Source organism: Neofelis nebulosa, chromosome 7 (genome assembly GCF_028018385.1).
Source record: "Neofelis nebulosa isolate mNeoNeb1 chromosome 7, mNeoNeb1.pri, whole genome shotgun sequence".
Lineage (NCBI taxonomy): Eukaryota > Metazoa > Chordata > Mammalia > Carnivora > Felidae > Neofelis > Neofelis nebulosa.
Window position 1 is genome coordinate 148277868 of NC_080788.1, and position 27246 is coordinate 148305113.

General features: G+C 42.3%; 3 gene segments (V, D, J or C); all 3 read right to left on the reverse strand.

Moving 5' to 3' along the window:
* Positions 1-2409: 2409 nt before the first annotated feature.
* LOC131518012 (immunoglobulin heavy variable 3-23-like) lies at positions 2410-3191 on the reverse strand (the record flags this gene model as incomplete). The annotated part of the segment is given in 2 exon segments: positions 2410-2531; positions 2771-3191. Coding segments are annotated over 2 exon segments (543 nt in total), but the record flags the coding sequence as incomplete, so codon positions are not given.
* A 4824-nt stretch (positions 3192-8015) lies between these two features.
* LOC131518013 (immunoglobulin heavy variable 3-74-like) lies at positions 8016-12538 on the reverse strand. The segment is given in 3 exon segments: positions 8016-8081; positions 12083-12392; positions 12493-12538. Coding segments are annotated over 3 exon segments (422 nt in total).
* Positions 12539-24057: 11519 nt separating this feature from the next.
* Positions 24058-26334, reverse strand: LOC131518014 (immunoglobulin heavy variable 3-74-like). The segment is given in 2 exon segments: positions 24058-24442; positions 26279-26334. Coding segments are annotated over 2 exon segments (441 nt in total).
* Positions 26335-27246: the final 912 nt, after the last annotated feature.

The following is a 27246-nucleotide window of genomic DNA, read 5'->3' on the forward strand; positions in this document are numbered from 1 at the left end:
AGAGACATCTGCCATAGTTTTTTTTTTAATCTTCCCTTGTTAGTTAGCAACTTCTTTTGTGTTGATGCTTTTATGGTTTTTATTTATCTGGATATTTTGCCATTTTCCTATGATATGTCTCAGTGTTGGCCTGCTTTTTTTTTTTTTTATTTTAATGGGTGTTCTCTCTGCCTTCTAGATGTGGATGTCTGTTTCCTTCTCCAGCTTGTGGAAATTTTCACTATAATTCACTCAGCTAAAATGTATCCCCTTTCCTCCCTCTTATTCTTTTGGGACTCCTTTCAAAAGAATGTTATTACAGTTTATGGAGTTGCTGATTTCCCTAAGTGTACGTTTGTGATGCAATATTTTAATTTTCCTCTTCTTTCCAGCTTCATTTCCCCCATACTTTTATCTTCTATGTCCCTTCCTCATTCATCTGCTTCTTTCCGCCTTGAGGTCATTATATCCAATCAGTTTCACATCTCGGTTACAACATTTAAAATTTCATCCTGACTAGTTTTTAGGTCTTTTCTGTTTGCTGTAAGGGTATCCCTCATGTCTCATATATTTTCCTCAAGCACAGCTAGTATCCTTATGATACTTTTTGAAAATCCTGTTTCATTATGAGAGCTTTTAGAAATTCTGTTTGAGGCACATTAGTTTATGTGTTTTAATTATATCACTCACAATGACCTTTTATCATTTTTTCTTTTAGGATGAATTCCTCCATCATGTTGTTGTCTATGTCTCTGCCTTCTTAAATGTTTTAGAAAATCCTGTTATCTTTTCTGCTTCTAGGGTAGTATCTTTATTGAGAAGTGTTCACATACTGTCCAGGGCCTGACACTTCATGAAGCATTTGTTTTATGTTCCGTGGCACTGTGCTGTCGTGTTTTGGCAGCTCTGTCCCTCAGGACAGTCCTCTGCAGATTTTCTCCTTGCCTCCAGTGAGGAGTGTTGGACCTTGTCCCCAGTGTTGTGAGTTTTATCTAGGTGAGTTTGGTCTGCTTGTTAAAAGAGGCTAATTCCTATCTCCCCTAGAGGTGAGGATATGCGTCACTGTATGATCAGCTGACTTGGTGCATGTGGGGGTTTACGGTGGTCTTTGGAGGAAGGGGTGCAGTGGTGGTCTGGTTGCCAGGCACTCTTTCCTAGTAAGCAAGCACTTGATGGGGGCTGGAGTAGGTAGAGCTTGGTGTTAGTGGGTCAGCTTGCACTGGGGATGCTGTGCTGCTGAGTGAAATCTGTCCATGCTGATTGGTGGGAGGAAATATTGGCATCAGCTCCCTCTCTAGTCCCTGGAGTTGGATTTCCCAGCCTCCCCTGTTCAAGAAGCCCTCACACAGAGAGAACACTTGTGGGTCCCAGGCTTCTGTCAGAATTGCTTTCACCCTGTCTGCGTCCAAGCCATTGGCACATCTGGTGGCACAGGGCTCTTATGTTTTATCTCAGGAGCTCTAGCTGGGTTTGAAAACTCCAAATTGTGTGAATTCAATATGACAGGGACCCCACTGATCCTCTGGGAGAGGGTCTTGATGTGCTGTGCCTGGAGCTGGCTTACCCCAGATGGACGGTTGCATGAAAACTAGGGGCTTGGAGTACATGGTGAAGAACAACAAGAAGGCAGCGTCCAGCTAGCTACTCTCAGAAGAGGCTCCTGTGCTAATGATCAGGGAACTTTAATGGTGCCTCTCAGCTCTCCTGTCCTATGAGAGGCAATGACCCGTCTCCCAAATGCACTCCACGAAGGGAATTGTCTCTCCCCATGACCCAGGGGATACTCAGACCACAGTTCCCCTTATGGGCCTCTGTCCTCCTCCACAGGAGCACCTCTGTGCCCACCAGTCTCCACCCCAATGATGGGATCGACTTTTAAATCTTCAGTCTTTGAGCTCCACGTTTACAGGAGGTTGACTTGTCATGATTAACTTTATAGGTTATCTTGACTGTGTCATGGGTGCCCAGATTCACCACTGTTTCTGTGTATGTCTGTGATGTGTTTGAGAAGAGATTGGCATTTCCATCCATGGTTTCTTTCTGCCTGGGCACCACCCGTTCCATTAAGTTTGTGAATAGAATCTGATGCAGATGGAGGACGAATTCCCTCATTTTTACTTCCCATGTGCTTGTTTGAACTGGAATATTGGTCTCCTCTGGCCCTTTTTCTGAGAGTTACATCATCAGCTCTGCACGTTCTGAGACTAGACACTAGTCAGAATCAGACAAGAATTACATCACTGGTTTTCCTGGGTCTTCAGCTTGTGACAGTAGATCATGGGACTTCTCAACATATTTAGTTATGGAAACCAATGACCTTTGGGTTGTGTTCCTCAGGGGAATCTTGACTAATACATGGAGATTGTTTGTCTCTCCTTTAGAGTAATTGAATAAAGCTGTAACTCATTTAAAGTCCTGAGTAGCAAAGGGCTATGAAGAAAGTGTCACGTTGTTTGACTGGGACAAGGGCTGGGTGAGGATAAGGAGGAGCTGTGGGATCCTGTGGTCCTGGCTGCACAGGGAGCGCATCTGGGAATCCTGTAAAGGTGCAGCTGTTGTGCCTCAGGAAATCTGTAATTCACTCATGTTGAGGGACCGGAGTAAGCAAGTGCAAACAACTGTGTCTTTGTGCATGTTAGTCTAGTTTCCCTATGACAACCCAGTAGCTAATTCAGAGAGTTAATAGGTAAACACAGAATCATATAACCAGGGAGGCTCCCTGGGGAAACTGCTGTGTGGAGAGGAAGCCCCAGACCCTGACAGGAAACCTGCCTGTAACCTCCATCTGCACCTGCTCCTGGCAACACAAAGGAGAATTGTGCATAGTGCGCGCCCCCCGGTGGTGTTGATCCCCTTCTGCAGGGAGGTTTGTGTCTGGGCTCCCAGCGAGGTCCCCTCACCGTGTCTCTTGCACAGTAATATGTGGCCGTGTCCTCGGTCTTGAGGTTGTTCATCTGCAGATACAGCGTGTTCTTGGCGTTGTCTCTGGAGATGGTGAATCGGCCCTTCACGGAGTCTGCGTAGTATGTGCTACTTCCACTACCACTAATATACGCGACCCACTGCAGGCCCTTTCCTGGAGCCTGGCGGACCCAGCTCATGCTGTTGCTACTGAAGGTGAATCCAGAGGCCACACAGGTGAGTCTCAGGGACCCCCCAGGCTTCACCAGGTCTCCCCCAGACTCCACCAGCTGCACGTCACACTGGACACCTGCAGACACAAGACATCTTGGTCAGGAAACTGTCACACATCCACTCTTTCACTCATATCCATTCACAGACTCAGTGTCCCTCATTCACCATGAATTACCTTTTAAAAGAGCAACCAGGAAAACCCAGCCCAGCACAAACTCCATGGTGAGGTGTGTGTGTTCTGTGCTGATCACAGAATGGGGACACCTGGGACTCCTGGTGCTGGGGCTCGTCTCCCATCTGCACGGTCGGGCTGGGTTGGTTTTATCAGCACAGAAAGGGCCCCATTTGCATGTCCTCTGACATATATATCAAGCTCCAGACTTAGATTTGATTGTGTAAAAGTGAATGACAGGGTTAGGGACGCACTTCTACATTAGTTTGTGTGGATGGCGGTGTGACAGTATGAAGAATTCTTTTTTTTTTTTCAGTTTTGGATCTTTATCTTTATTAATGGAGGCTTCGGCATAATCTTTAAGAAATATTTACCTCAACAGCATGATCACGCATTATTTTCTCAAAATATTTTAATTTTTTTATTATTAATTAGTATTTATTTTTAGTTTTAAAAATTAACATCCAAATTAGTTATTATATAGTGCAACGATGATTTCAGGAGTAGATTCCTTAGTGCCCGTTACCAGTTTAGCCCATCCCCCCTCCCTCAACCCCTCCAGTAGCCCTCTGTTTGTTCTCCATGTTTATGAGTCTCTTATGCTCTGTCCCCTCCATGTTTTCATGTTATTTTGGTTTCCCTTCCCTTATGTTCATCTGTTTTGTCTCTTAAAGTCCTCATATTAGTGAAGTCATACGAGTTTTGTCTTTCTCTGACTGACTCATTTCACTTCGCATAATACCCTCCAGTTCCATCCACATAGTTGCAAATGGCAAGATTTCACTCTTTTTGATTGCCGAGTAATACTCCATTGTGTATATTTACCCCTTCTTCTTTATCCATTCATCCATCGATGGACATTTGGCTCTTTCCATACTTAGGCTATTGTTGATAGTGCTGCTATAAACATGGGGGTGCATGTGTCCCTTTGAAACAGAACACCTGTGTCCCGTGGATAAATGCCTAGTAGTGCAATTGCTGGGTCATAGGGGAGTTCTATTTTTAGTTTTAGGAGAAATCTCCATACAGTTTTCCAGAGTGGCTGCACCAACTTGCATTGCCCCCCAAAATGCAAAAGAGATCCTCTCTCTGCATCCTCACCAACGTCTGTTGTTGCCTGACTTGTTAATGTTAGCCATTCTGACATGTGTCAGGTAGTATCTCATTAGGGTTTTGATTTGCATTTCCGTGATGATGAGTGATGTGGAGCATTTTTTCATGTGTCGGTTGGCCATCAGGATGTCTTCTTTGGAGAAGTGTCTATTCATGTCTTTTTCCCATTTCTTCACTGGATTTTGGTTTGGGTGTTGAGTTTGATAAATTCTGTATAGATTTTGGATACTAACTCTTTATCTGAGATGTCATTTGCAAATATCTTCTCCCATTCTGTCAGTTGAATTTTAGTTTTGCTGATTGTTGCCTTCACTATGCAGAAACTTTTGATTTTGATGAGGTCCCAGTAGTTCATTTTTGCTATTTTTCCCCTTGCCTCCTCTGTCATTCTTGATTTTATTTATTTGGGTCCTTTCCTTTTTCTTTTTGATCAAACTGGATAGTGGTTTATCAATTTTGTTAATTCTTTCAAAGCACCAGCTTTTAGTTTCATTGATGTGTTCTACTGTGTTTTGGTTTCGATAGCACTAATTTCTGCTCTAATCTTTAGTATTTCCTGCCTTCTGCTGGTTTTGGGTTTTATTTGCTGTTCCTTTTCCAGCTCTTTAGTCATAAGGTTAGGCTGTGTATCTGAGATCTTTGTCCCTTCTTTAGGAAGGCCTGGATTGCTATATACTTTCCTCTTATGACTGCCTTTGCTGCATCCTAGAGGTTTGCATTGTGGTGTTATCATTTTCATTGACTTCCATATACTTTTTAATTTCTTCTTTAACTGCTTGGTTATCCCATTCATTCTTTAGTAGGTCCTTCAGTCTCTAGTTATTTGTTACCTTTCCAAATTTTTTCTTGTGGTTGATTTTGAGTTCATGGCATTGTGGTCTGAAAATATGCATGGTATGATCTCAATCTTTTGTACTTATTTAGGGCTGATTTGTGTCCCAGTATATGGTCTATTCTGGAGAAAGTTCCATGTGCACTGTAGAACAGTGCATATTCTGTTGCTTTAGGATGAAATGTTCTGAATATATTTGTTAAGTCCTTCTGGTCCAGTGTGTCATTGAAAGCCATTGTTTTCTTGTTGATTTTTTGATCAGGTGATCTGTTCATTGTTGTGAATGGGGTGTTGAAGTCTCCTACTATTATGGTATTCTTATCGATGAGTTTCCTTATGTTTGTGATTAATTGATTTCTATATTTGGGTGCTCTCACAGTTGGCGCATAAATGTTTACAATTGTTAGGTCTTCTTGGTGGATAGACCCTTTGATTATGAATGATATAATGCCATTCTGCATCTCTTGATGCAGTCTTTACTTTAAAATCTAGATTGTTTGATATCAATATGGGTACTCCGGCCTTCTTTTGTTGAACACTAGCATGATAGATGGTTATCCATCCCCTTATTTTCAATCTGGAGGTGCCTTTAGGTCTAAAGTGGGTCTCTTGTAAAAAGCATATAGATGGACCTTGTTTTCTTCTCCATTCTGTTACCCTATGTCTTTTGATTGGGGCATTGAGTCCATTGACGTTTAGAGTGAGTACTGAAAGATAGGAGTTTATTGCTATTATGATGCTTGTAGAGTTGGAGTTTATGGTGGTGTTCTTTGGTCTTTCTAACCTTTGTTGATTTTGGTATTTATTTATTTATACAGATATATTTTCATGTTTTCTCCCCTCAGAGATTCCCCCTTAAAATTTCTTGCAGGGCTGGTTTAGTGGTCACAAACTCATTTAATTTTTGTTTGTATGGGAATCTTTTTATCTCGCCTTCTATTTTGAATGACATCCTTACTGGATACAGAATTCTTGGCTGCATATTTTTCTGATTTAGCACACTGAATACATCCCGCCACTCCTTTGTGGCCTGCCAACTTTCTGTGGATAGGTCTGCTAAACCTGATCTGTCTTCCCTTGTAAGTTATGGACTTTGTTTCCCTGTTGGTTTTATGATTCTCTCCTTGCCTGAGTACTTTGTCAATTTGACTATGATGTGCCTTGTTGATGGTCGGTTTTGGTTGAGTCTAATGGGAGTCCTCCGTGCTTCCTGGATTTTGATGTCTGTGTCTTTGCCCAGGTTAGGAAAGTTTTCCGCTGTGATTTGCTCACATAACCCTTCCACCCCTATTTCTCTCTTCCACTTCTGGGACCCCTATGATTCTCATGTTTTTCCTTTTTAATGAGTCACTGATTTCTGTAATTCTTAAATCTTGCTCTTTTGCCTTAATCTCCCTCTTTTTTTCTGCTTCATTATTCTCTATAAGGTTGTCCTCTATAACCCTGATTCTCTGTTCTGCCTCATCCATCCGTGCCACCGCTGCATCCAACTGTGATTGCAGCTCAGTTATAGCATTTTAAATTTCATTCTGGCTATTTTTTACTTCTTTTATCTCTGCAGAAAAGGATTCTAATCTATTTTTGACTGCAGCTAGTATTCTTATTATTGTGATTCTAAATTCGGGTTCAGACATCTTGCTTGTCTCTGTGTTGGTTAAATCCCTGGCTGTCGTTTCTTCGTGGTCTTTCTTTTGGGGTGAATTCCTTCGTTTTGTCATTTTGAAGGGAGAAAAGGAATTAATGAGGTCGCAAAATTGAAATTAAAAGATAAAATTACAGAAATATTAAAATTAAAAATTAAACACACACACACAAATTGAATGGAATATGCTAGATCCTAGGTGTGTTTTGGTCTGGGTGTTGAAAGTGGTTTGACAGATTAGAGAAAAAAATGGGAGGGGGAGGAAAAAAAAGGAAATAATCTGAGAATTTGAAAAAATGAATACACTGAAGTAGACTAAAATGAGATGATGGGAGTAAAATAGAGTTTGAAAAAATATACAGAAAAGTAAAGAATATAGTAGAAAAAATAAAGAAAAATATAAAAAAAAATTAAAAATAAATGTGATTTTTTTCTTTTTCTGTATTCTAGAAAAAAGAGAGGAAACAAAAAAGAGAGAAAAGATACAAAAAGGAAAAAAAGGAAATCATTTGAAAATTCAAGAAGTGAATACACCGTAGTAGACTAAAATAAAATGATGGAAGTAAAATAGAATTTGAAAAAATTTACATAAAAGCAATCAATATAGTAAAAAAATTAAAGAAAAATATTTTTAATAAAATTGAAAATAAAATGAAGTTTTTTCACATTCTGTATTCCAGAAAAACTACAGAAACGAAGAAGAGAAAAAAAGAAAAAGAAAGAAAAAGTAAAAAGGAAACTGTTTAGAAATTTGAAAACGGGAATACACTGAAGTAGAGTAAAAGAAAATGATGGAAGTAAAATAGAATTTGAAAAAAAAATTACAGAAATGTAAAAAATATAGTAATAAAAATTAAAGAAAAATATTTTTAATAATAATTGATAATAAAAATAATTTTTTCTGTTTCTGCATTCAAGAAAAAGAAAAGAAGTGTAAAAGAGAAAAAGAAAAAAGAGAAAGAAAATTGACTCGATGAACCTGCTAACAGATTGAAGTAGAACTGAAATTACTTCGTTATTCCCTAGATGTCAGTCTATGTAGCTCTTTATAGTCCATAAAGTAAGCGGCAGTGAGACTTGTGTTCCTGAAGAGCCCTGTTGGCCCAGTTGGGTGGGACTCAGTGTAATGGCTCCGCTCTCCACTAGATGGCGCTTTTAGGCTCCTGGGGTGGATTGTTGCGGTGCTTGTAGGTGCGAATGCACATGCGCTGGAGAAGTGAAAATGGCGGCACTCAGGTACCCAGTCTGTTCTCCTGGATCAGCAATCGTGCACCCATCCTCTGTCTTCAGCCCTTGTCCACTCCTCGCTCCTTCACTCTCCGTGACCAGGCCCCAGGCCGCACCTCTCTCCCAAGTTTTGTCACAGACACGGCTGTTTTCCCCAGTCCCTTACGTCCAAAGGACCGCGGCTTTGACCTGTTCTGCCCCTCTGTGGGAGGGTCTTACCAAGCAATGTCCGAATGAGCAATGGCCGAATATCGGCTGCAGCTAGGAACGCTTGCTGGACCCTGTTGTTGTCAGTGCCCCGAGACTGTGGCCAGGTGCCAGCCCGCCCCAGAAAAAGTTCACGAGAGAGTGTAGCAGCAGCGTTTCAGGGATGGTGGACAATCACAACACACGTCTGGCACCAGGCTTCACCCTAAGGGACCTTGTTCCAGCAGCAGCAAATGTGGCCGTTTTCCGGGGTCTGCTGGGACCAGAGGGCTTTGGCAGTCTCCTCCAAATGTCCTTCCAGCAGTGCAACTGCCTCTCCCCGTGTGGCCTGAGAACATCCCGGCCCCACTCTGTTCCTGGGATTCTCCCTTCCCACCAGAGCACCTCCAGGTATGGAGCTGTGGAGTTGCAGCCTTTGCACTCCCCTTGTTTACAGTCTTAGTGGAATTTACATACTCTCCTTTCTCCTTTCTCCCTTTTTAGTTGAGTCCCTGTGGCTGTTTCCAATTTTCCACGTTTTCTCCAGCTGCTTTTGGGGAGGGGTTCTTTTCTTGTTTTCTCCCCCACTCCCCAGTCTCTGTCCTCTCTCCGCCTGCAAAAGCACCTCCCTTCCTGCAGCTTCTTGCTCCCCAAGGTCCCCTCTCCACGCCACGTACTTGTTGAATTCTGTGGTTCAGGTTGTGCAGATTGTTGCGTTAATCCTCAATCAGTTTTCTAGGTGTGTAGGATGGTTTAGTGTTGGTCTGGCTGTATTTCATGGACGCGAGACACACAAAAATCTTCCACGTTGTTCCGCCATCTTGTCTCCTCCCCCATTGACTGCCTGATTTTCAGTTGAACATTTGAGGATATTATGCCACTCCCTTCTTTCCTGCAGGTTTCTGTGGACACTTCTGCCATAATCTTTTTTTATCTTCCCGTATTCGTTAGCAAACTCTTCTGTCTTCATGATTATAGGGTTTTTTTAATCTGTGTATTTTGTGAATTTTACTATGTTATGTCTCAGAGTTGGCCTGCTTTTTTTTTAAATTTTAATGGGAGTTCTCTGTGACTCATAGATGTGGACGTCTGTTTCCTTGACCATTTAGTGGAAATTTTCCACTCTAATGCACTCAGACAAAAGTTCTCCCCTTTTTTTCTCCCTCCCTTCTTCTTCTGGGTCTCCTTTGAAAAGAATTTTATTACACTTTATGGAGTTGCTGATTCCCTAAGTATACGTTTGTGATGCAATATTTTAATTTTCCTCTTCTTTCCTGCTTCGTTTCTCACAAAATTTTATCTTCCATGTCACTTACTCATTCATCTGCTTCTTTCTGCCTTGAGTTCATTATACCCAATCAGGTTCACGTCTCGGTTACAGCATTTTAAAAATTTCATCCTGACAGGGTTTTAGGTCTTTTCCATCTGTAGTCAGGGTATCCTCATGTCTTCTAGGCTTTCTCAAGCACAGCTAGTATCCTTATGATAATTTTTAAAAGTTCTGTTTCCTTATGATAGGTATTAAATTTTGTTTGAGCTTATTATTTATACGTTGTTTAATTATATCCCTGGCAATGTCCTTTTATGGTTTTTTCTTTTGGAATGAATTTCTCCATCACTCTGTATGTCCATGTTTCCTCTTTCTTAAGTGTTTTAGGAAAATCCTGTTATGTTTTCTGCTTCTAGAGTAGTGTCTTTTGTGAGAAATGTTTACATACTGTTGACAACCTGACATTCTGGAAGCATTTCTTGCATGTGCTGTGTGCACCGTGCTGTCATGTATTGGCTGCTCTGTCCCTCAGGTCAGTCCTCTGCAGAGTTCTCCTTGCCTCCAGGGGAGAGTTTTTCAACTTTGTCCATATTGTTGTGAGTTTTAACTAGGAGAGTTTGGTCTCCTTATTAAAAGAGGCTAATTCCTATTTCCCCTCTAGGTGAAGCTATGCCTCACTCTATGGTCAGTAGACTTGGTGCCTGTGGGGGTATATGGTGGTCTTTGGAGGGAGGGGTGCAATGGTGGTCTGGGTTGTAGGCACTCTTTCCCTAGTAAGGAAGCACCTGAGGAAGGAAAGGTGGGTATGTCTTGGTGTCCGTGGCTCACTATCTACTGGGGGGTGTTGTGCTGCTCACTGAATTCTGTCCATGATAATTGGTGGGAGGAAATATTGGCATCAGCTCCTTCTCTAGTCCCTGCAGTTGGATTTCCAGCCACCCCTGTTCAGGAAGCCCTCACATAGAGAGAACAGTCTGTACTCATGGGTCCCAGGCTTCCTTCAGAACCTGGCCTTCACCCTGCCTTTGTCCAATCCATTGGCACACCTGGCAGCTCAGGGCTCTTATGTTTTATCTCAGGAGCTCTATCTGGGTTTGAATACACCAAATTGTTGAACTCAATGTGACAGGTACCCCACTGATCCTCTGGGACAGTGTGTTGCTGTGATGTGGTTGGAGCTGGTTATCCCAGAAGGGCAGATGCATGAACACTAGGAGCTTGAAGTTCATGGTGAGGAAGAACAAGAAGGGAGCGTTCAGTTAGCTGCTCTCAGCAGAGGCTCCTATGCTAATGACCAGGGCAGTGCAATGGTGCCTGTCATCTCTCCTGCCCCATGAGAGGCAATGCCCTGTCTCCTAAATGCACTCCAAGAAGGTAACTTTCTCACCCGATATGACCCAGGGGATCCTCAAACCGCAGCAGTCCCTATGGGCTCGGGGCTCCTTCCCCACAGGAGCACTGCTATGCCCACCAGGGTCCACCCCATTGATGGCATGGAGTTCTAAATCTTCAATTTTTGAACTCGACATTTACAGCAGGTTGACGTGTCATGATTACCTTTATGTGTCATCTTGACTGCATCATGGGTGTCCAGATTCACAACTGTTTCTGTGTATGTCTGTGATGAGTTTCCAGAAGAGATTGGCATTTCCATCCGTTGTTTCTTTCTGCCTGGGCATCACGCATTCCATCACAGTTCTGAGTAGAATCCGATGCAGAGGGAGGAAGAATTCCCTCATTTTTACTTCCCATGTGCTTGTTTGAACTGGAACATTGGTCTCCTCCTGACCTTGTTCTTAGAGTTACATCATAGGCTCTGCAGGTTCTGAGACTAGACACTAGTTCAGAATCAGGCGAGAATTATACCACTGGTATTCCTGGCTCCCCAACTTGTGACAGTAGATCATGGGACTTCTCAAAATATTTTGTCACAGAAAACAATGTGCTTTGGGTTCTGTTGCTCGAGCGAATCCTGACTAATACATGGAGATGATTTATCTCTTGTTTAGAGGAATTGAATAAAGCTGTAGCTCATTTAAAGTCCTGAGTAGCAAAGTGCCATGAAGGAAGTGTCACGTTGTTTGATTGGGACAAGGGCTGGGTGAAGATAATGGGGAGCTGTGGGAGCTTGTGGTCCTGGCTGCACAGGGAGTGCATCTGGGACTCATGTAAATGATCAGCTATTGTGCCTCAGGAAATCTGTAATTCACTCATGTTGAGGGACAGGAGTAAGCAATGCAAACAAGTGTGTCTTTGTGCATGTTAGGGTAGTTTTCCTATGAAAACAATGATCTAATTCACACAGTTAATAGGTAAACACAGAATCCTGTGTCCAGAGAGGCTCCCTGGAGAAACTGCTGTGTGGACAGGAAGCCCCAGACCCTGAAAAGAAACCTGCCTGTAACCTCTATCTTCACCTGCTCCTGGCAACACAAAGCAGAATTGTGCATAGTGTGCGCCCCCCGGTGGTGCTGATTGCCTCCTGCAGGGAGGTTTCTATCTGAGCGCCCAGCGAGGTCCCCTCACCCTGTGTCTTGCACAGTAATATGTGGCCTTGTCCTCGGCCTGCAGGTTGTTCATCTGCAGATACAGCGTGTTCTTGGCGTTGTCTCTGGAGATGGTGAATCGGCCCTTCACGGAGTCTGCGTAGAATGTGCTACTTCCATCAGTATAAATATATGCGACCCACTGCAGGCCCTTCCCTGGAGCCTGGCGGACCCAGTGCATGTAGTAGCTACTGAAGGTGAATCCAGAGGCCACACAGGTGAGTCTCAGGGACCCCCAGGCTTCACCAGGTCTCCCCCAGACTCCACCAGCTGCACGTCACACTCGACACCTGTAGACGCAAGACATCTTGGTGAGGAAACCGTCACACATCTACTGGTCTCACTCATATCCACTCACATACTCAGTGTCTCTCGTTCACCATGAATTACCTTTTAAAAGAGCAACCAGGAACACCCAGCCAAGCACAAACTCCATGGTGAGGTGTCTGTTCTGTCCTCATCAGAGAATGGGAACACCTGGGACTCTGGGGGCTGGGGCTCCTCTCCTAGCTGCAGAGTCTGGATGGGCTGGTTTTATCAGCACAGAGAGGACCCCATTTGCATGTGCTCTGACATATATATCAAGCTCCAGTCTTAGATTTGATTCTTTAAAAGTGAACTACAGGGTTAGGGACGCACTTGTAGTTTAGTTTGTGTAGATGGTGCTGTGACAATTTGAATAATTGTATTCAGTGAGTACAGGTGTATTTGCAGTCCTGTGTGCATTTTTACAGGTCTTTCATCAACATAGAACATTTTCACTCTACAAGTATTTTACATACTTTTTGAAGTTTAACCCAAAATACTTCATTCTGTCCCATTTTCACTTGTTTAATTTTGTTATTTATTTTGCATGTATTTTCATGCTGGTGTGTAGAATCACAGGTCGTTTATTTTTATTTATTTTCTTTGTTCATTTTGCATCCTGCTCTTTTCCTCATTTAAAAAAACTGGTTCTAATATTTTTTGTGGTATCTCTAGGGTTTTGTTATGTTTAAGATCAATGTCACCTGCAAACAAGTAATTTTCCTTCCTCCTTACTGATTTAAATGTCTTTTATTTTTTTTTATTCCCTATTTGTTTCTGGTTATGTCTTCCAGTGGTAGGAGAAGAAAGCTTTTCCCTTCTTTTCTTCTGGGATTTAGCCAGTGTAAGGATTCAATTGACATAAGACCTATCTACAGGAGAGAATAAATTTCATTTTGTAAGTGCATGGCCTTCCTAATGATATGACACCCAGAGAAAGGACAAAGCAGGTGGCACTTGTGTCTTTCAGACAAAAAAAACATTGGGTTTGGCAAGAGTTAAGTTTGGGGTATTATGTTAGTCACCAAGTAAGTAGGTTTGTTTGCATAGCCTTCTTGTCCCTGTGTTCCTTATTCTGGTGCTAACGATGGTTCTTCCCTCTTGGTACACGGGAGGGAGATTTATATCCTGCTGTCAAGGGACAATGGAGAGTCTGAGTGTACTTGGACTCTTTCTCAAGTGACTTTCACCGAAATAAGCAGTGTGACAAGATGACATAGTTTGAGGTGGCATATGTATTCTTCACGTTATCATGGGGAATACTTATGTTAGGGGTGACAATCATTACCTGGCTCCTGATTTGACAGGAAAGCCTTCAGCATTTTACCTTTCAATATGCTGTCAGGTGTGGGCTTTTCATAGTGGCCATGATCATGTGGAGGTAATTTCCTTCAGTCCCTTTTTAATTGGGTTCTTTTTAAATGATGAACATGTGTTGAATTTTGTCTAATGTTTTTTTGAATCAATTAATGATGGCTTTGATTCACTCATTCCCTCTGGTAATGGAGGACATCACATTTATGCATCTGTGTATGTTGAAGGATCCTTGCATCCCTGGATGAATCACACTGGATTATGTTGTATGATCCTCTCAATGTTCTGTTGAATTCAGTATGCTCAGATTTTGTGAAGGAATTTTGCATGTATGTCCATTTGAGATAGTGACCTGTAGTTTCCCTTCTTGTGGTGTCTTTCTTTGGTTTTGTTGTGAAAACAATGCTGTCCTCACAAATTTCATTTGGTAGTGCTGTTTTTTTATCAGTGGTTTGTAATAGTTTGAGAAATATTGGCATTAATTTCTCTTTAAATACTTAGTAGAAGTTTTAATAAAGCCATGGACTCCTATGCAGATTTCTTGGAGGGCGAGGCTTTAGAGAAATCTTATTAATTTTTCTTTTGTTCATTTTGTATTTTTCCATGAAACAGTGTTGGTGGACTACATTATGGCATAAAATGTGTAATTTGTTCCTGGTGATCTAATTGTTGGCCTATAAATACCTAAGTTTTTATTTAATGATCGTTTCCATGTCTTTAGTTCAGTTATGTCTCCTCTTTCAATTCTGATTGCATTTGTTTGAGTCTTCCCTGTTTCCCCAGGCTATCTATTTGTTTCAAATTTTACATACTTTTCCAAATACAAATTTTTATGTAATTGATTTGTTTTCTGTATTTGTGATAGTCTCTATTTTCTGTCTGCTTTATATTTTTATGTTATTTTTATGTTTATCTTGTTATGTCAGTAAAAATGCCAATGACTTTTTTAAGGAACCTGAAAAATATACAATTCATATGAAAGCACACAACACATGGAAGCAACAAAACAATCATGACGCCGAGAGAACCTGGAGACATCACACTTCTCTCTTTCTAAATATATTGCAGAGGTACATTAACCACAACAGTGTGCTGCTGGCATCAAATGAGACATTTAGACCAGTGGAGCTCATTACGAAGCCCAGAAGTAGAAGTTTGCAGATGCAGTCAGCAAATCCTGCACGAGATTTCCAACAATGCACAGTGGGGGGAGGATAGTGTCTCCTAAACATGGTGTTGACTAGGGGCACCTGTGTGGCTTGGTAGGTTATGCATCCCACTTCCACTCAGGTCATGATCTCACGGTTTGTGGGTTCGAGCCTCACATCAGGCTCCTGCTGACAGCTCAGGGCCTGAATTCTGTTTCTGCCTCTATCTCTGTGCCTCCCTACTCATGATCTGTCTCTCCCCCTCAAAACCAAAGTAAAAATTAAAAAATAGTATTGACATATACATGCAAAATAATAACATTTGGCCATAATCTTGCTTCATACATATACATCGACACAAAGAAATCTCAAAATGGTTGAAAGATTAAGAAGAACACTTGAACCTAAATGCCTTCAAAGAAAACATGAAAGATAAATATGATGACATTCACTTGAGAATGATTGATTTGATATAAAAGCAAAGTCACAGAGAACAAAGCAGGCAAGGGGGACTCCACCATACTAGATAAGGGGCAAGCAAATATTTGCAGAGCTAGAAGGCAGTCTATGGGAGGGTAGACATTACAATAAAAAATATTGAAAAGGAGTTAATATCCAAAATGCAGGAGGGACAATAAGGTGTTCTCATTTCCCGGCCATCAGACCACACCTCAAGCTTCCCCCTTTCCCTAATGGAGACCCACCTCCATTCAAAGTGCTCCTCAGAGGATGTCTTAAAGATGTGCCCACTGGTGTCTGGGCCTCACATGCACAAGAGGATGGATTGCCCCCAGTGCAGAGCCTGTGCTCAGGGGGCCTGAGAAAGGAACTGCCCCCACCCATCAGTAGCCAGATGCCCTGTCTTGCAGCAGAGGGAGGACCTGACCCTGTGATAGACTCTGTTACTGCAGGATGTTCTTGCTTTATCTCCTCACCGTGTAACACCCCGATCTTGTGAGTAAAGAAAGAACAGAATTTGATTCAGATGGAAATCAAAGCTACTGATTTGTACAATGTAGGAACCATAAAGTCTTTTGTCATCTATTACACCCCCCCACCATCTTTCGTCCCTAACTGGGCTGCTGCTCATGCCTCAATTCCTGGTGATGAAGATGCATTCCTGGGATGAACATCTGCTCAACTTTCTTGTCAATGCCATTGCAGTCTGATTCAAAAGTTCTCTTTTCATGTATGCTTGGGGAAGGCAACTAAGTTGGGCTCAATAGTACTCCAAGTTCTTGAAGCCAACTTACATTCTGTGCCTTCACCCAAGGCTGCACTCTTGTTTAGTATGTCCGTGACTTGTCACTCTATTACCAAAGGAGTCAGAGAGCCCTTGCAGACTCCCCCACCCTCCTAAAGCACCAGCCGGTCAGGGCCATACACCCTCCTGTCTTCTTAATGTCCACAGTTGCAAACAGCTACTGCCAATGAGGACTATGTCCCAGTGCTTCAAAACTCCCCACAAAGTGTCTTGTCAGTTTTTCACATCCCTCTCACCGGTACAAAAATGCAGTTGCATAAGCTTCTAAGGAAACCTGGCTACTGCTTCCCAAGGACCCCTAACTTCACTGCCTTTGCTCTGTCTCTGTGAGCCCCTCACCCCTACCTGATGCTGCCACAGATTTCTTTTCGTGGCTTTAAGAGTCATTAACCTACTTTAAAGTGTTAATATGAGCTCTGTGCACACCCCAAACTCTCAACTGTCTGAATATCAATAACATGTTTCACCTCTCGTTCCATGGAAATGGAGTGGCTGCAGGTATCCTGTGACAACCTGTGCCTCTCGGATATGTCCTATAACTTTCTTCCCATGAAAATTAGACCTTGGGCCATCAGGCCCCACTGCATGCTTGCACCCCCACAGCTGCTGTCTGGATACATTAGGATCCCCACTCACCTCTGTATTCCTCTCTGACAAGTTTGTAATTTCCAGGCCCACCACCTACCTACCAGCAGGCCACTGACCAAACCCTCCATCATCTTGTGTCATTTTAACAGTTTAAATTGGGCTATCCCACTCCCCTCCCTAAAAAGGGAGACCCAGGACACCTGGGTGGCTCAGTTGGTGGGAATCCTACATCAGCTCAGGTCATGATTTCGTGGTTTGTGAGTTTGAGCCCTGCATCGGGCTCTGTGCTGTCAGTTAGAGCCTGGAGCCTGCTTCAGATTCTGTTTCCCCCTCTCTCTCTGCTCCTCCCAACTCACACTCTTTCTCTCAAAAATAAATAAACATTAAAAACATTTAAAAGGGGAGACCCTACTTCATTCCTCACAATTGCCCTCAGCTACAGGAATGGTTTCTGGGACATCTGGTGGTCAACCCTGAGTTCTATTTAAAAAAATTTTTTTTCTTTAACATTTATTTCTTATTGAGAGACAGAGAGACACAGAGCATGAGCAGGGGAGGGGTAGAGAGAGGGGGAGACATAGAATCTGAAGTAGGCTCCAGGCTCTGAGCTGTCAGTCCAGAGCCCAATGTGGGGCTTGAACTGACAAACTGCGAGATCATGACCTGAGCTGAGGTCCATAGCTTAACCAACTGAGCCACCCAGGTGCCCCTCCCTGACTTCTATTTTGTGACAGCTTCTGTATGTGGGGAAACATAGGAACCACTCAGGCCAGTGTCCCTACTAGAACTCCAGGCGTATAAATATGCCATTTATAAATATCTTCTTCCATTCCATAGGTTGCCTTTTAGTTTTGTTTATTGTTTCCTTCACTGTGCAGAAGCTTGCTATTTTGAGGTACTCCCAAGAGTTCATATATGTATGTATTTAATTTTCTTGTAATATTGTTAATTTAAATTTAAGTGTGTTAACCTACAGTGTAGTATTTATTTCAGGTGTAGAATTTAGTGATTCATCACGTACATATAACACACAGTTCTCATTTCAACAAGTGCCCTTCTTAATCCCACCTCCCTTTTAGCCCACCTTACCCCCCTCCCCTTGGTTTGTTCTCTGTATTTAAGAGTCTCTTCCAGTTTCCTATTCTCTGTTTTTATCTTATTTTATGTTGCCTTCCCCTATGTTGTGTTTCTTATATTCCACATATGAATGAAATCATATGATATTTGACTTTTTCTTAGTGACTTATTTCACTTAGGTTAATATGTTGTTGTTCCACCCACATTGTTGTAAATGACAAGATTTCATTCTTTTTGATGGCTGAGTAATATTCCATTGTATATATTTACCACCTCTTCTTTATGCATTCATCTTCTGATGGATATTTGGGCTCTCCCACAATTTGCTTATTGTTGATAGGGCTGCTGTAAACATTGGGGTCCATGTGCCCCTTCGAATCAGCATTTTGGTATCCTTTGGATAAATCCTAGTAAAACAATTGCTGGATCACAGGATAGTTCTATTTTTAATTTTTTTCTGGAATCTCCACACTATTTTCCAGAATTGCTGCACCAGTTTGCATTCCCACCATGTTAATTTTAGCCATCCTGACAGGTGTAGGTGTTATCTCATTGTGGTTTTGATGTATGTCCCTGCCGAGGAGTGACAATGAGCTTCATTACACGTGTCTTTTCGCCATCTGGAAGTCTTCTTTGAAAAATGTCTATTCATGTCTTCTGACCATTTCTTCACCAGATTGTTTGTTTTTTTCAGTGTCGAGTTTGAGAAGTTCTTTATAGATTTTGGATACTAAGCCTTTATCTGATATGCCTTTTGCAAATATCTTCTATTTTGTCAGTTGCCTTTTAGTTTTGTTGATTGTGTCTTTGCTGTACAGAAGCTGTTTATCTTGAGGTCCCAATAGTTCATTTTTGCTTTTGTTTCCCTTGCATCTGGGACATGTCCAGATGCCTTTCATGCATTTTGAATTTGTTTTTGTGTATATTGTAAGAAAGTGGTCTGGTTCCATTAGAGTTTCCTGTTACTGTCCAGTTTTCCCAACACCATTTGTTGAAGGGACTGTCATTTTTCCATTTGATACTGTTTCCTGTTTTGTTGAAGATTAGTTGACCATTTATGGGTTTTCTACTCTGTTCCATTCATCTATGTGTCTCTTTTTGTGCCAGGAGCATACTGTCTTGATGACTACAGCATTGTAACATAGCTTGAAATCCAGAATTGTGATGCCTCCATTTTTTCCTTTTTTAGGCTCGCTTTGGGTGTTCAAGGTCTTTTGTGGTTCCATGATAATTTTAGAATTATTTCTTTTAGGTCTGTGAGGAATGCTTGTATTATTTGACAGGAATATTTGCATTGAATTATTTGCATTGAATGTCTAGATTGCTTTGGGTAGTATCAACATTTTAACAATGTTTTTTGTTTTAATCCATGTGCATGGAATATTTTTCCATTTCTTTGTGTCTTCTTCAATTTGTACCATAAATGTCCCAGGTTTTTCAGAGTAAAGCTCTTGTAACTCTTTAGTGAGGGTTATTTCTAGGTATCTTATGGTTTTTGGTGTAATTGTAAATGGGATAAATTCCTTGATTTCTCTTTCTCCTGCTTCATTATTGTTGTATCGAAATGCACAAATTTCTGTATGTTGATTTTGTATGCTGCAGCTTTACTGGTTTATTGTATCAGTTCTAGTGGGTTTTTTTTTTTGGTGGAGTTTTTAGGTTTTCTATATATAGTATAAAATCCAACTCCAAAACTGAATAATCCTATTAAAAAATGAGCAGAAGGCATGAATAGACTTTCCAAAATGCAACATACAGATGGCCAATAAACACATGAAATGATGCTCAACATCACTCATCATCAGGGAAATATAAATCAAAACTACAATGAAATATCAACTCACTCCTGTCAGAATGACTAAACTCAACTACACAAGGAACAACATGTGTTTGTGAGGATACAGAGAAAGAGGAACACTTTTGCACTGCTTGTGGGAATGGAAACTGGTGCAGCTTGTCTGGAAAACAGCATGGGCATTCCTCAAAATGCTAAAAATATAACTACCTTATGATTGATCAATTGAACTGCTAGGTATTTACCCAAAGGATACAAAAATACTAATTTAAAGGGTTTGCAACTCTATGTTTGTAGCAGCCTTATCAAAAACAGCCCAGCTATGGAAACAGTCCAAGTAAGCATTGACTCATAAATGGGTAAAGTGTATGTGGTATATCTACACACACACACACACACACACACACACACACACACACACTCATACTCATACACTGGAATGTTTCTCAGCCCTGAAAGGAATGACATTTGCTATTTGTAATGATATGGATGGAGTTAGAGAGTATTATGCTAACTGAAACAAGTGAGAGAAAGACAAATATATGCTTTCATTCATATGTAGAATTTAAGAAACTTCAAATGGGAAATGGGACAAAGAAGAGAGAAGAGGTACACCAAGAAATAAACGTTTTTCAATGTTTTAAAATTTATGTTGAGATAGAATGGGGGGAGGGGCAGAGGAAGCGGGAAGGAGAATCCCAAGCAGTCTCTTTGCTGTCAGTGCAGAAACCAAAATGGGGCTTGATCTCAGGATCCATGAAATCAAGACAGGAACCCAAATCAAGAGTCTTAGGCTTAACCCATGGAACATATAAACCCAACAAAACAGATTCTTACCTATACAAAACAAACTTATGGTTACCAGAGGGAAAGTGCGAGGAAGTTTGGGGAAGTAGGTGATTGGGGTTGGAGGGCCGCAGTCATAATGAGCACTGGGTGTTGTATGGAAATGTTGAATCGCTATATTTTACACATGAAAGTAATACTACATTGAATGTTTACTATGTGGAATATGAATAAAATCTCAAATGATGTATTTACAGTGTCTGCAAATGGCCTTGTTGGCATACAGCCCATGAAGAAACATTTATTCCAGAAAATATACTGACAGACGGCAAAGCTAGAATTTTGAGCTAAGGTATGTGCCTTTCCTTCCCCACCCCAGCTCAGCAAATGGAAACTCCAGTGCAAGTAGGTGGGACTATAGGCATGTGCCACTGAGCCTGGCTGCAACCTCCCCTCCAGACTGTTGTAGCCAATACCAGGGTTCCTGGTGACCAGCTCCTGTTCAGAGGACTCTTTCCCAGAGGGACAGGATGTCAGTGGCCCTAAGCTGTTTGCTATTGAGGCCAAGCCCCAGCAGGTGCCACTGAGATGTGGGACTCACTCATTGTTTGCAGCCCCACTCCCAGGATGGAAACTCTGCCCTGGGCACAGTCCACTAGGGATGCTGGGAGCCTGGTCGCCCCAGACCTGACTTGTACGGCAGGGGTCTCATGCCACCAGGACAAGCAAGCCTCAAAGAAGTGCAGCTGCCACTCACCCCTAAACTGAGCCCTTATTTTGTCCCCACCTGCAGCTGCAGAGTTTTTCCCAGGGCAGGGGGGAGCTGGAGCAATCCACTAAACCAAGGTGCGGATCTGTTCTGGCACAACTGACTTCATTTCCAGCTGAGTGTGGGAAGGTCTGGGCCTCATGTTGTGGGAGAGTCAGGTGCAGGAGACAGATGGTTTCAGTGGAGGATTCCTAACCTACTCCTCCTCACCTGCAGGAGAGAGCCAGAGCCAGGGACAGTGGAGGGAACAGCTCCTGTCAGAACACACATCAGAATATGATCTCAACAACTCTCCATTCAGAGGAGTCCGAGTTTGTAGGGTTTAGTCTGTGGAGAGTTGAAACATCTTGGTTGCAACATTTAAAATTTCAACATGACTAGGTTTTAGGTCATTTCTATCTGCAGTAAGGGTTTCCTTCATGTCTCCTATGCTTTCCTCAAGCACAGCAAGTATCCTTATGATAGTTGTTAAAAATTCTATTTCCTTGTGAGAGTTTTTAGAAATTCTGTTTGAGGCATATTAGTTATATGTGCTTTAATAATATCCCTGGCAATGACCTTTTATCGTTTTTTCTTTTGGGATGAATTCCTCCATCATGGTGTATGTCTATGTCTCTGCTTTCTTAAGTGTTTTAGAAAATCCTGTTTTGTTTTCTGCTTCTAGAGTAGTGTCTTTATTGAGAAGTGTTCAATTGCTGTTGAGGGCTTGACGCTTTAGCAAGCATTTGTTGCATATTCTGTGTGCACTGTGCTGTCGTGTATTGGCTGCTCTGTCCCTCAGCTAAGTCCTCTGCAGAGTTTCTCCTTGTCTCCAGTGATGAGTGTTTAGACATTGTCCACAATGTTGTGAGTTTTAACCAGGTGAGTTTGTCTGCCTGTTAAAAGAGGCTAATTCCTATTTCCCCTAGAGGTGAAGCTATGCCTCACTATATGGTCAGTAGACTTGGTGCCTTTGGGGGTATATGTCGTCTTTTGAGGGAGGGGCGCGGTGCTGATCTGGTTTCCAGGCCCTCTTTCTCTAGTAAGGAAGCACCTGAGGAAGGCAAGCGGGGGTACAGCTTGGTGTCAGTGGCTCAGCTTCTAGTGGGAGGTTCTGTGCTGCTCACTGAATTCTGTCCATGCTGATTGGTGGGAGGAAATATTGGCATCAGCTCCCTGTCTAGTCCCTTGAGTTGGATTTCCCAGCTTCCCCTGTTCAGGAAGCCCTCCCACAAAGAGAACAATCTGTACCTGTGCGTCCCAGGCTTCCATCAGAACCCTGCCTTCACCCTGTGTCCAAACCATTGGCCCACCTGGTGGCACAGGGCTCTTATGTTTTATCTCAGGAGCTCTAGCTGGGTTTGAAAACTCCAAATTATATGGACTCAATATGACTGGGACCCCACTGATCCTCTGTGAGAGGGTCTCGCTGTGCTGTGGCTGGAGCTGTTTATCCCAGAAGGGCAGTTGCATGAACACTAGGGGCTTGGGGTTCATGGCGAAGAACAACAAGAAGGCAGTGTTCAGTTAGCTGCTCTCAGCAGAGGCTCCTATGCTAATGACCATGGCAGTGCAATGGTGCCTGTCAGCTCTCCTGCCCCATGAGAGGCAATACACCTTTTATGAAATGCACCCTGAGAAGGGAACTGTCTCTCCCCAAGTCACCCAGGGGATTTCAGACCACAATGCCCCCTATGCGACTCTGCCTTCCTTCTCCACAGAAGCACAGCTATGCCCACCGGGCTCCATGCCAGTCATGGCATGGACTTCTAAATCTTCAGTCTTTGAACTGCACATTTACAGGAGGTTGACTTGTCATGATTACCTTTATGTGTCATCTTGACTGCATTATGGGTGCCCAGACTCCCCACTGTTTCTGTGGATGTCTGTGATGTGTTCGAGAAGAGACTGGCATTTCTATCCGTGGTTTCTGTCTGTCTGGGCATCACCCATTCCATTAAGGTTCTGAATAGAAACTGATGCAGAGCGAGGAGGAATTCCCTGTTTTACTTCCCATGTGCATGTTTGGATTGGAACATAGGTCTCCTCTGGGCCTTGTTCTGAGAGTTACATCATCAGCTCTTCACGTTCTGAGACTAGAAACTAGTTCAGAATCAGATGAGAATTACACCACTGGTTTTCCTGGGTCTCCAGCATGTGAGAGTGGAATGTGGGGGCTTATCAATGTATTTAGTCATGGAAACCAATGTTCTTTGGTTTCTGTTCCTGGGGAGAATCCTGACTAATACATGGAGATGAATTATCTCTTCTTTAGAAGAATTGAATAAAGCTGTAGCTCTTTTAAAGTCCTGAGTAGCAAGTGCCAGGAGGGAAGTGTCACGTTGTTTGGGACAAGTGCTGGGTGACGATAAAGGGGGTCTGGGGGATTCTGTAGGCCTGGGTGCACAGTGAGTGCATCTGGGACTCCTGTTGGGGCTCCTGGGTGGCTCAGTCGGTTAAGCAGCTGACTTTGGCTCAGGTCATGATCTCGCGGTCCGTGAGTTCGAGCCCCGCATCGGGCTCTGTGCTGACAGCTCAGAGCCTGGAGCCCTGTTTCAGATTCTGTGTTTCCCTCTATCCGACACTCCCCCGTTCACACTCTGTTTCTCTGTCTCAAAAATAAATAAACGTTAAAAATACTTTATAAAAAAAAGGTTCAGCTGTTGTGCATCAGGAAATCTGCAATTCACTCATACTGAGTGACAGGAGTAAGCAATGCAAACAACTGTGTCTTTGTGCATGTTAGGGTACTTTTCCTATGACAACACAGTTGCTAATTCAGAGAGTTAATAGATAAACACAGAATCCTGTGACCAGAGAGGCTCCCTAGAGAAACTGTTGTGTGGAGAGGAAGCCCCAGACCCTGACAGGAAACCTGCCTGTAACCTCCATCTGCACCTGCTCCTGGGAACACAAAGCAGAATTGTGCCTAGTGTGCGCCCCCTGGTGGTGCGGATGCCCTCCTGCAGGGAGGTTTGCGTGTGGGCTCCCAGTGAGGTCCCCTCACCGTGTCTCTTGCACAGTAATATGTGGCCGTGTCCTCGGTCTTGAGGCTGTTCATCTGCAGATACAGCGTGTTCTTGGCGTTGTCTCTGGAGATGGTGAATCGGCCCTTCACGGAGTCTGCGTAGTTTGTACTACTTCCATCAGCATAAATGCGTGCGACCCACTGCAGCCCCTTCCCTGGAGCCTGGCGAACCCAGTTCATGTAGTAGCTACTGAAGGTGAATCCAGAGGCCACACAGGTGAGTCTCAGGGACCCCCCAGGCTTCACCAGGTCTCCCCCAGACTCCTCCAGCTGCACGTCACACTGGACACCTGCAGACACAAGACATGTTGGTCAGGAAACTGTCACACATCCACTCTTTCACTCATATCCATTCACAGACTCAGTGTCCCTCGTTCACCATGAATTACCTTTTAAAAGAGCAACCAGGAACACCCAGCCCAGCACAAACTCCATGGTGAGGTGTGTGTGTGTTCTGTGCTGATCACAGAATGGGAACACCTGGGACTCCCGGGGCTGGGGCTCCTCTCCCAGCTGCAGGGTTGGAGCTGGACTGGTTTAATCAGCACAGGGAGGGCCCTATTTGCATATCCTCTGAGTATATATCAGGCTCCAGACTTAGATTTGTTTCAAATTTAAAACCAGTGTTTGAGAGGCACTTCTAGATCACTTGTTGCAGAAGGGACTGTGACAGTATAAATAATTCTGATCTGTGAACACAGTGATCTTTTCATCTGTGTTTGCCATTTTACATGTCTTTCTCCCAGCACGTCATGTTTAGTATGCTATTTTACTTTTTAGTGAAATTTAATCCTAAATACTTTATTTTGTACCATATAATTTTAATGTGTGTTTATTTTTGTGTGACAGATAGAAGGAGAGAGAGATCAGAGAGAGAGAAAGGGACAGAGAAGCCCAAGCAGGCTCTGCACAATCACGGCAGACCCTGCCTCAGAATTAAACTCAGGAACCATGAGATCATGACCTGAGCCAAAATCAACAGTAGGCACTTAACGGATTGAGCCACACAGGTGCTCCATTTTGTGCCATTTTCAATTGTGTGATGTTGTTAGTTTTTTCATATACTATGTTTTTGGTGTATGGAAATACAACATATTTTTGTTTGTTGATTTGTATCCTGAACTTTTCCTGAGTTTATTAGTTCTGATACTTTTTTTGTGGAGTTTCTAAGGTTTCACTATATGTAAGTTCGTGTGATTCTCAAACAAATAATTTTCTTCTTACTGATTTACATGTCTTTATTTCATTTTCTTACCTAATTTTTATGGGTACATCTGCAACTTGTAGGAGCAGAAACCTTTTTCCTTCTTTGCTTCTGTGTTCTTTGTCTGGTCTAAGGATTCAATTAACATAAGACAGATCTACAGAAGATAATAAATTTCATTTGCATGTGCACAAGCTTCCTAATAATATGACACCCAGAGAATGAAGAAAGTAGGTGGCACTTGTGCCTTTTAGAAAAAAAAAATGGATTTGCGAAGAGTTAACAAGACAGAGATTTGGGTTTGGGCAAGTCAATTAGTGAGGAATTAACAAGGCTTGTTGGCACAGCCTTCTTGGTGCTAAGTTCCCATTTCTGGTGCTAAGGATCATTCTCCCATTCTGGTATAGGGGAAGAAGTTTCCCAGGAGAGAGTTATTTCCTGCTCTCAGGGGGACAAAGAAGGGTCACAGTTTCCTTAGACTAGCTGTTACTCAAGTGACTTTCCTGCAAATAAGCCATGTGACAAGATGACATACATTGGGTGCCATATTTTACTGGTCTTCATGTTACCATGTGGAATACCTATGTAGGGAATGAGCATCCTTGCCCGGCTCCTAATGTGACAGGAAAAGCTTCAGTTTTTCACTGTTAAATATGCTGTCAGGTGTGGGCTTTTCATCTATGTCATGATTTTGTGGAGGTTATTTCTTTCTTTCCCTCAGTTGCTGAGATTTTTTAATAATGACAATTTGTTGAATTTTGTCTAGCTTTATATGTATCAATAGATGATGATCTAGATGATCAACAGATGTGACTGCATTGTCACATATGACCCTTTCATTGTGCTGTTGCATTCACTATGCTAGGAGTTTCGCATGTATGTCCATCTGAGATATTGGCCTTTAGTTTCTCTTCTTACGGTGTCTTTCGATTTTGCAGCATAGTAAGGTTGGTCTTGTAGATGAACTGGGGCATATTCCTTTCTTTTTCAGTTTTTGGTAAGAGTCTGAGAGGTATTGTCATTAAGTCTCTTTTATATTTTGATATAATTCACAGATAAAGCCCTGTGTACTAAGCTGACTTTTTCTTTTGGGGCGGTGTATGATTAGATTATAGATTGAATTTTATTTGTTTTCATCCTGTTAATTTTCTGTTTCTTCATGTACAGTCTTACAGATTGTTTGTCTTTGGAAATTGCCTAGTTGCCCTTAGTTATCTAATAATGGGTCTATAATTATCTAGGCATTTTCTGTTATTGTTTTTCACTTCTTTGGTATCAGTTATGTCCCCTCCTTAATTCTGATTGTATCTGTTTGAGTTTTACTTATTTCCTAGTAGAGATGCTTTTTAAATTGCATTTAGCTTTCCAGATATCCATTTCAATTTGTTAATTTTTTGTATTATTACACTTTTTATTCCTTTTATCTGTTCTAATAATTTCTAATATTAGTTGAGTTAATAAAAATGCCAATGAATGTATCTGGGAAATTCTTATGTATATGGTACCACAAAGCACACAGAAGTGAGAAAGCAATCCTGAGAAAGAAGAACAAACCTGGAGACAGCACACATCCTCCTTTCTAAGTATATTGCAGAGGTACATTGTCTATAACACTGTGCTGCTGGCACAGTCAGACACACAGACCAGTGGAGCAGATTACAGAGACCAGAGTGAAATGTGTCTGGATGCAGTCAGCAAATCCTCCATGAGATTTCATAGATTTAAAATTAGGGAAAAAAATGGCCTCTTTCACAAATGGTTTTGAATTCCAGTGAGTAAAATAATGACATTTGGTCCTTATGTTATACCATACAGATATGTAGACCCCCATTCAGCCCCTTCCCTGGAGTCTGGCAGACGCACCTCATCAATTAGCTACTGAAGGG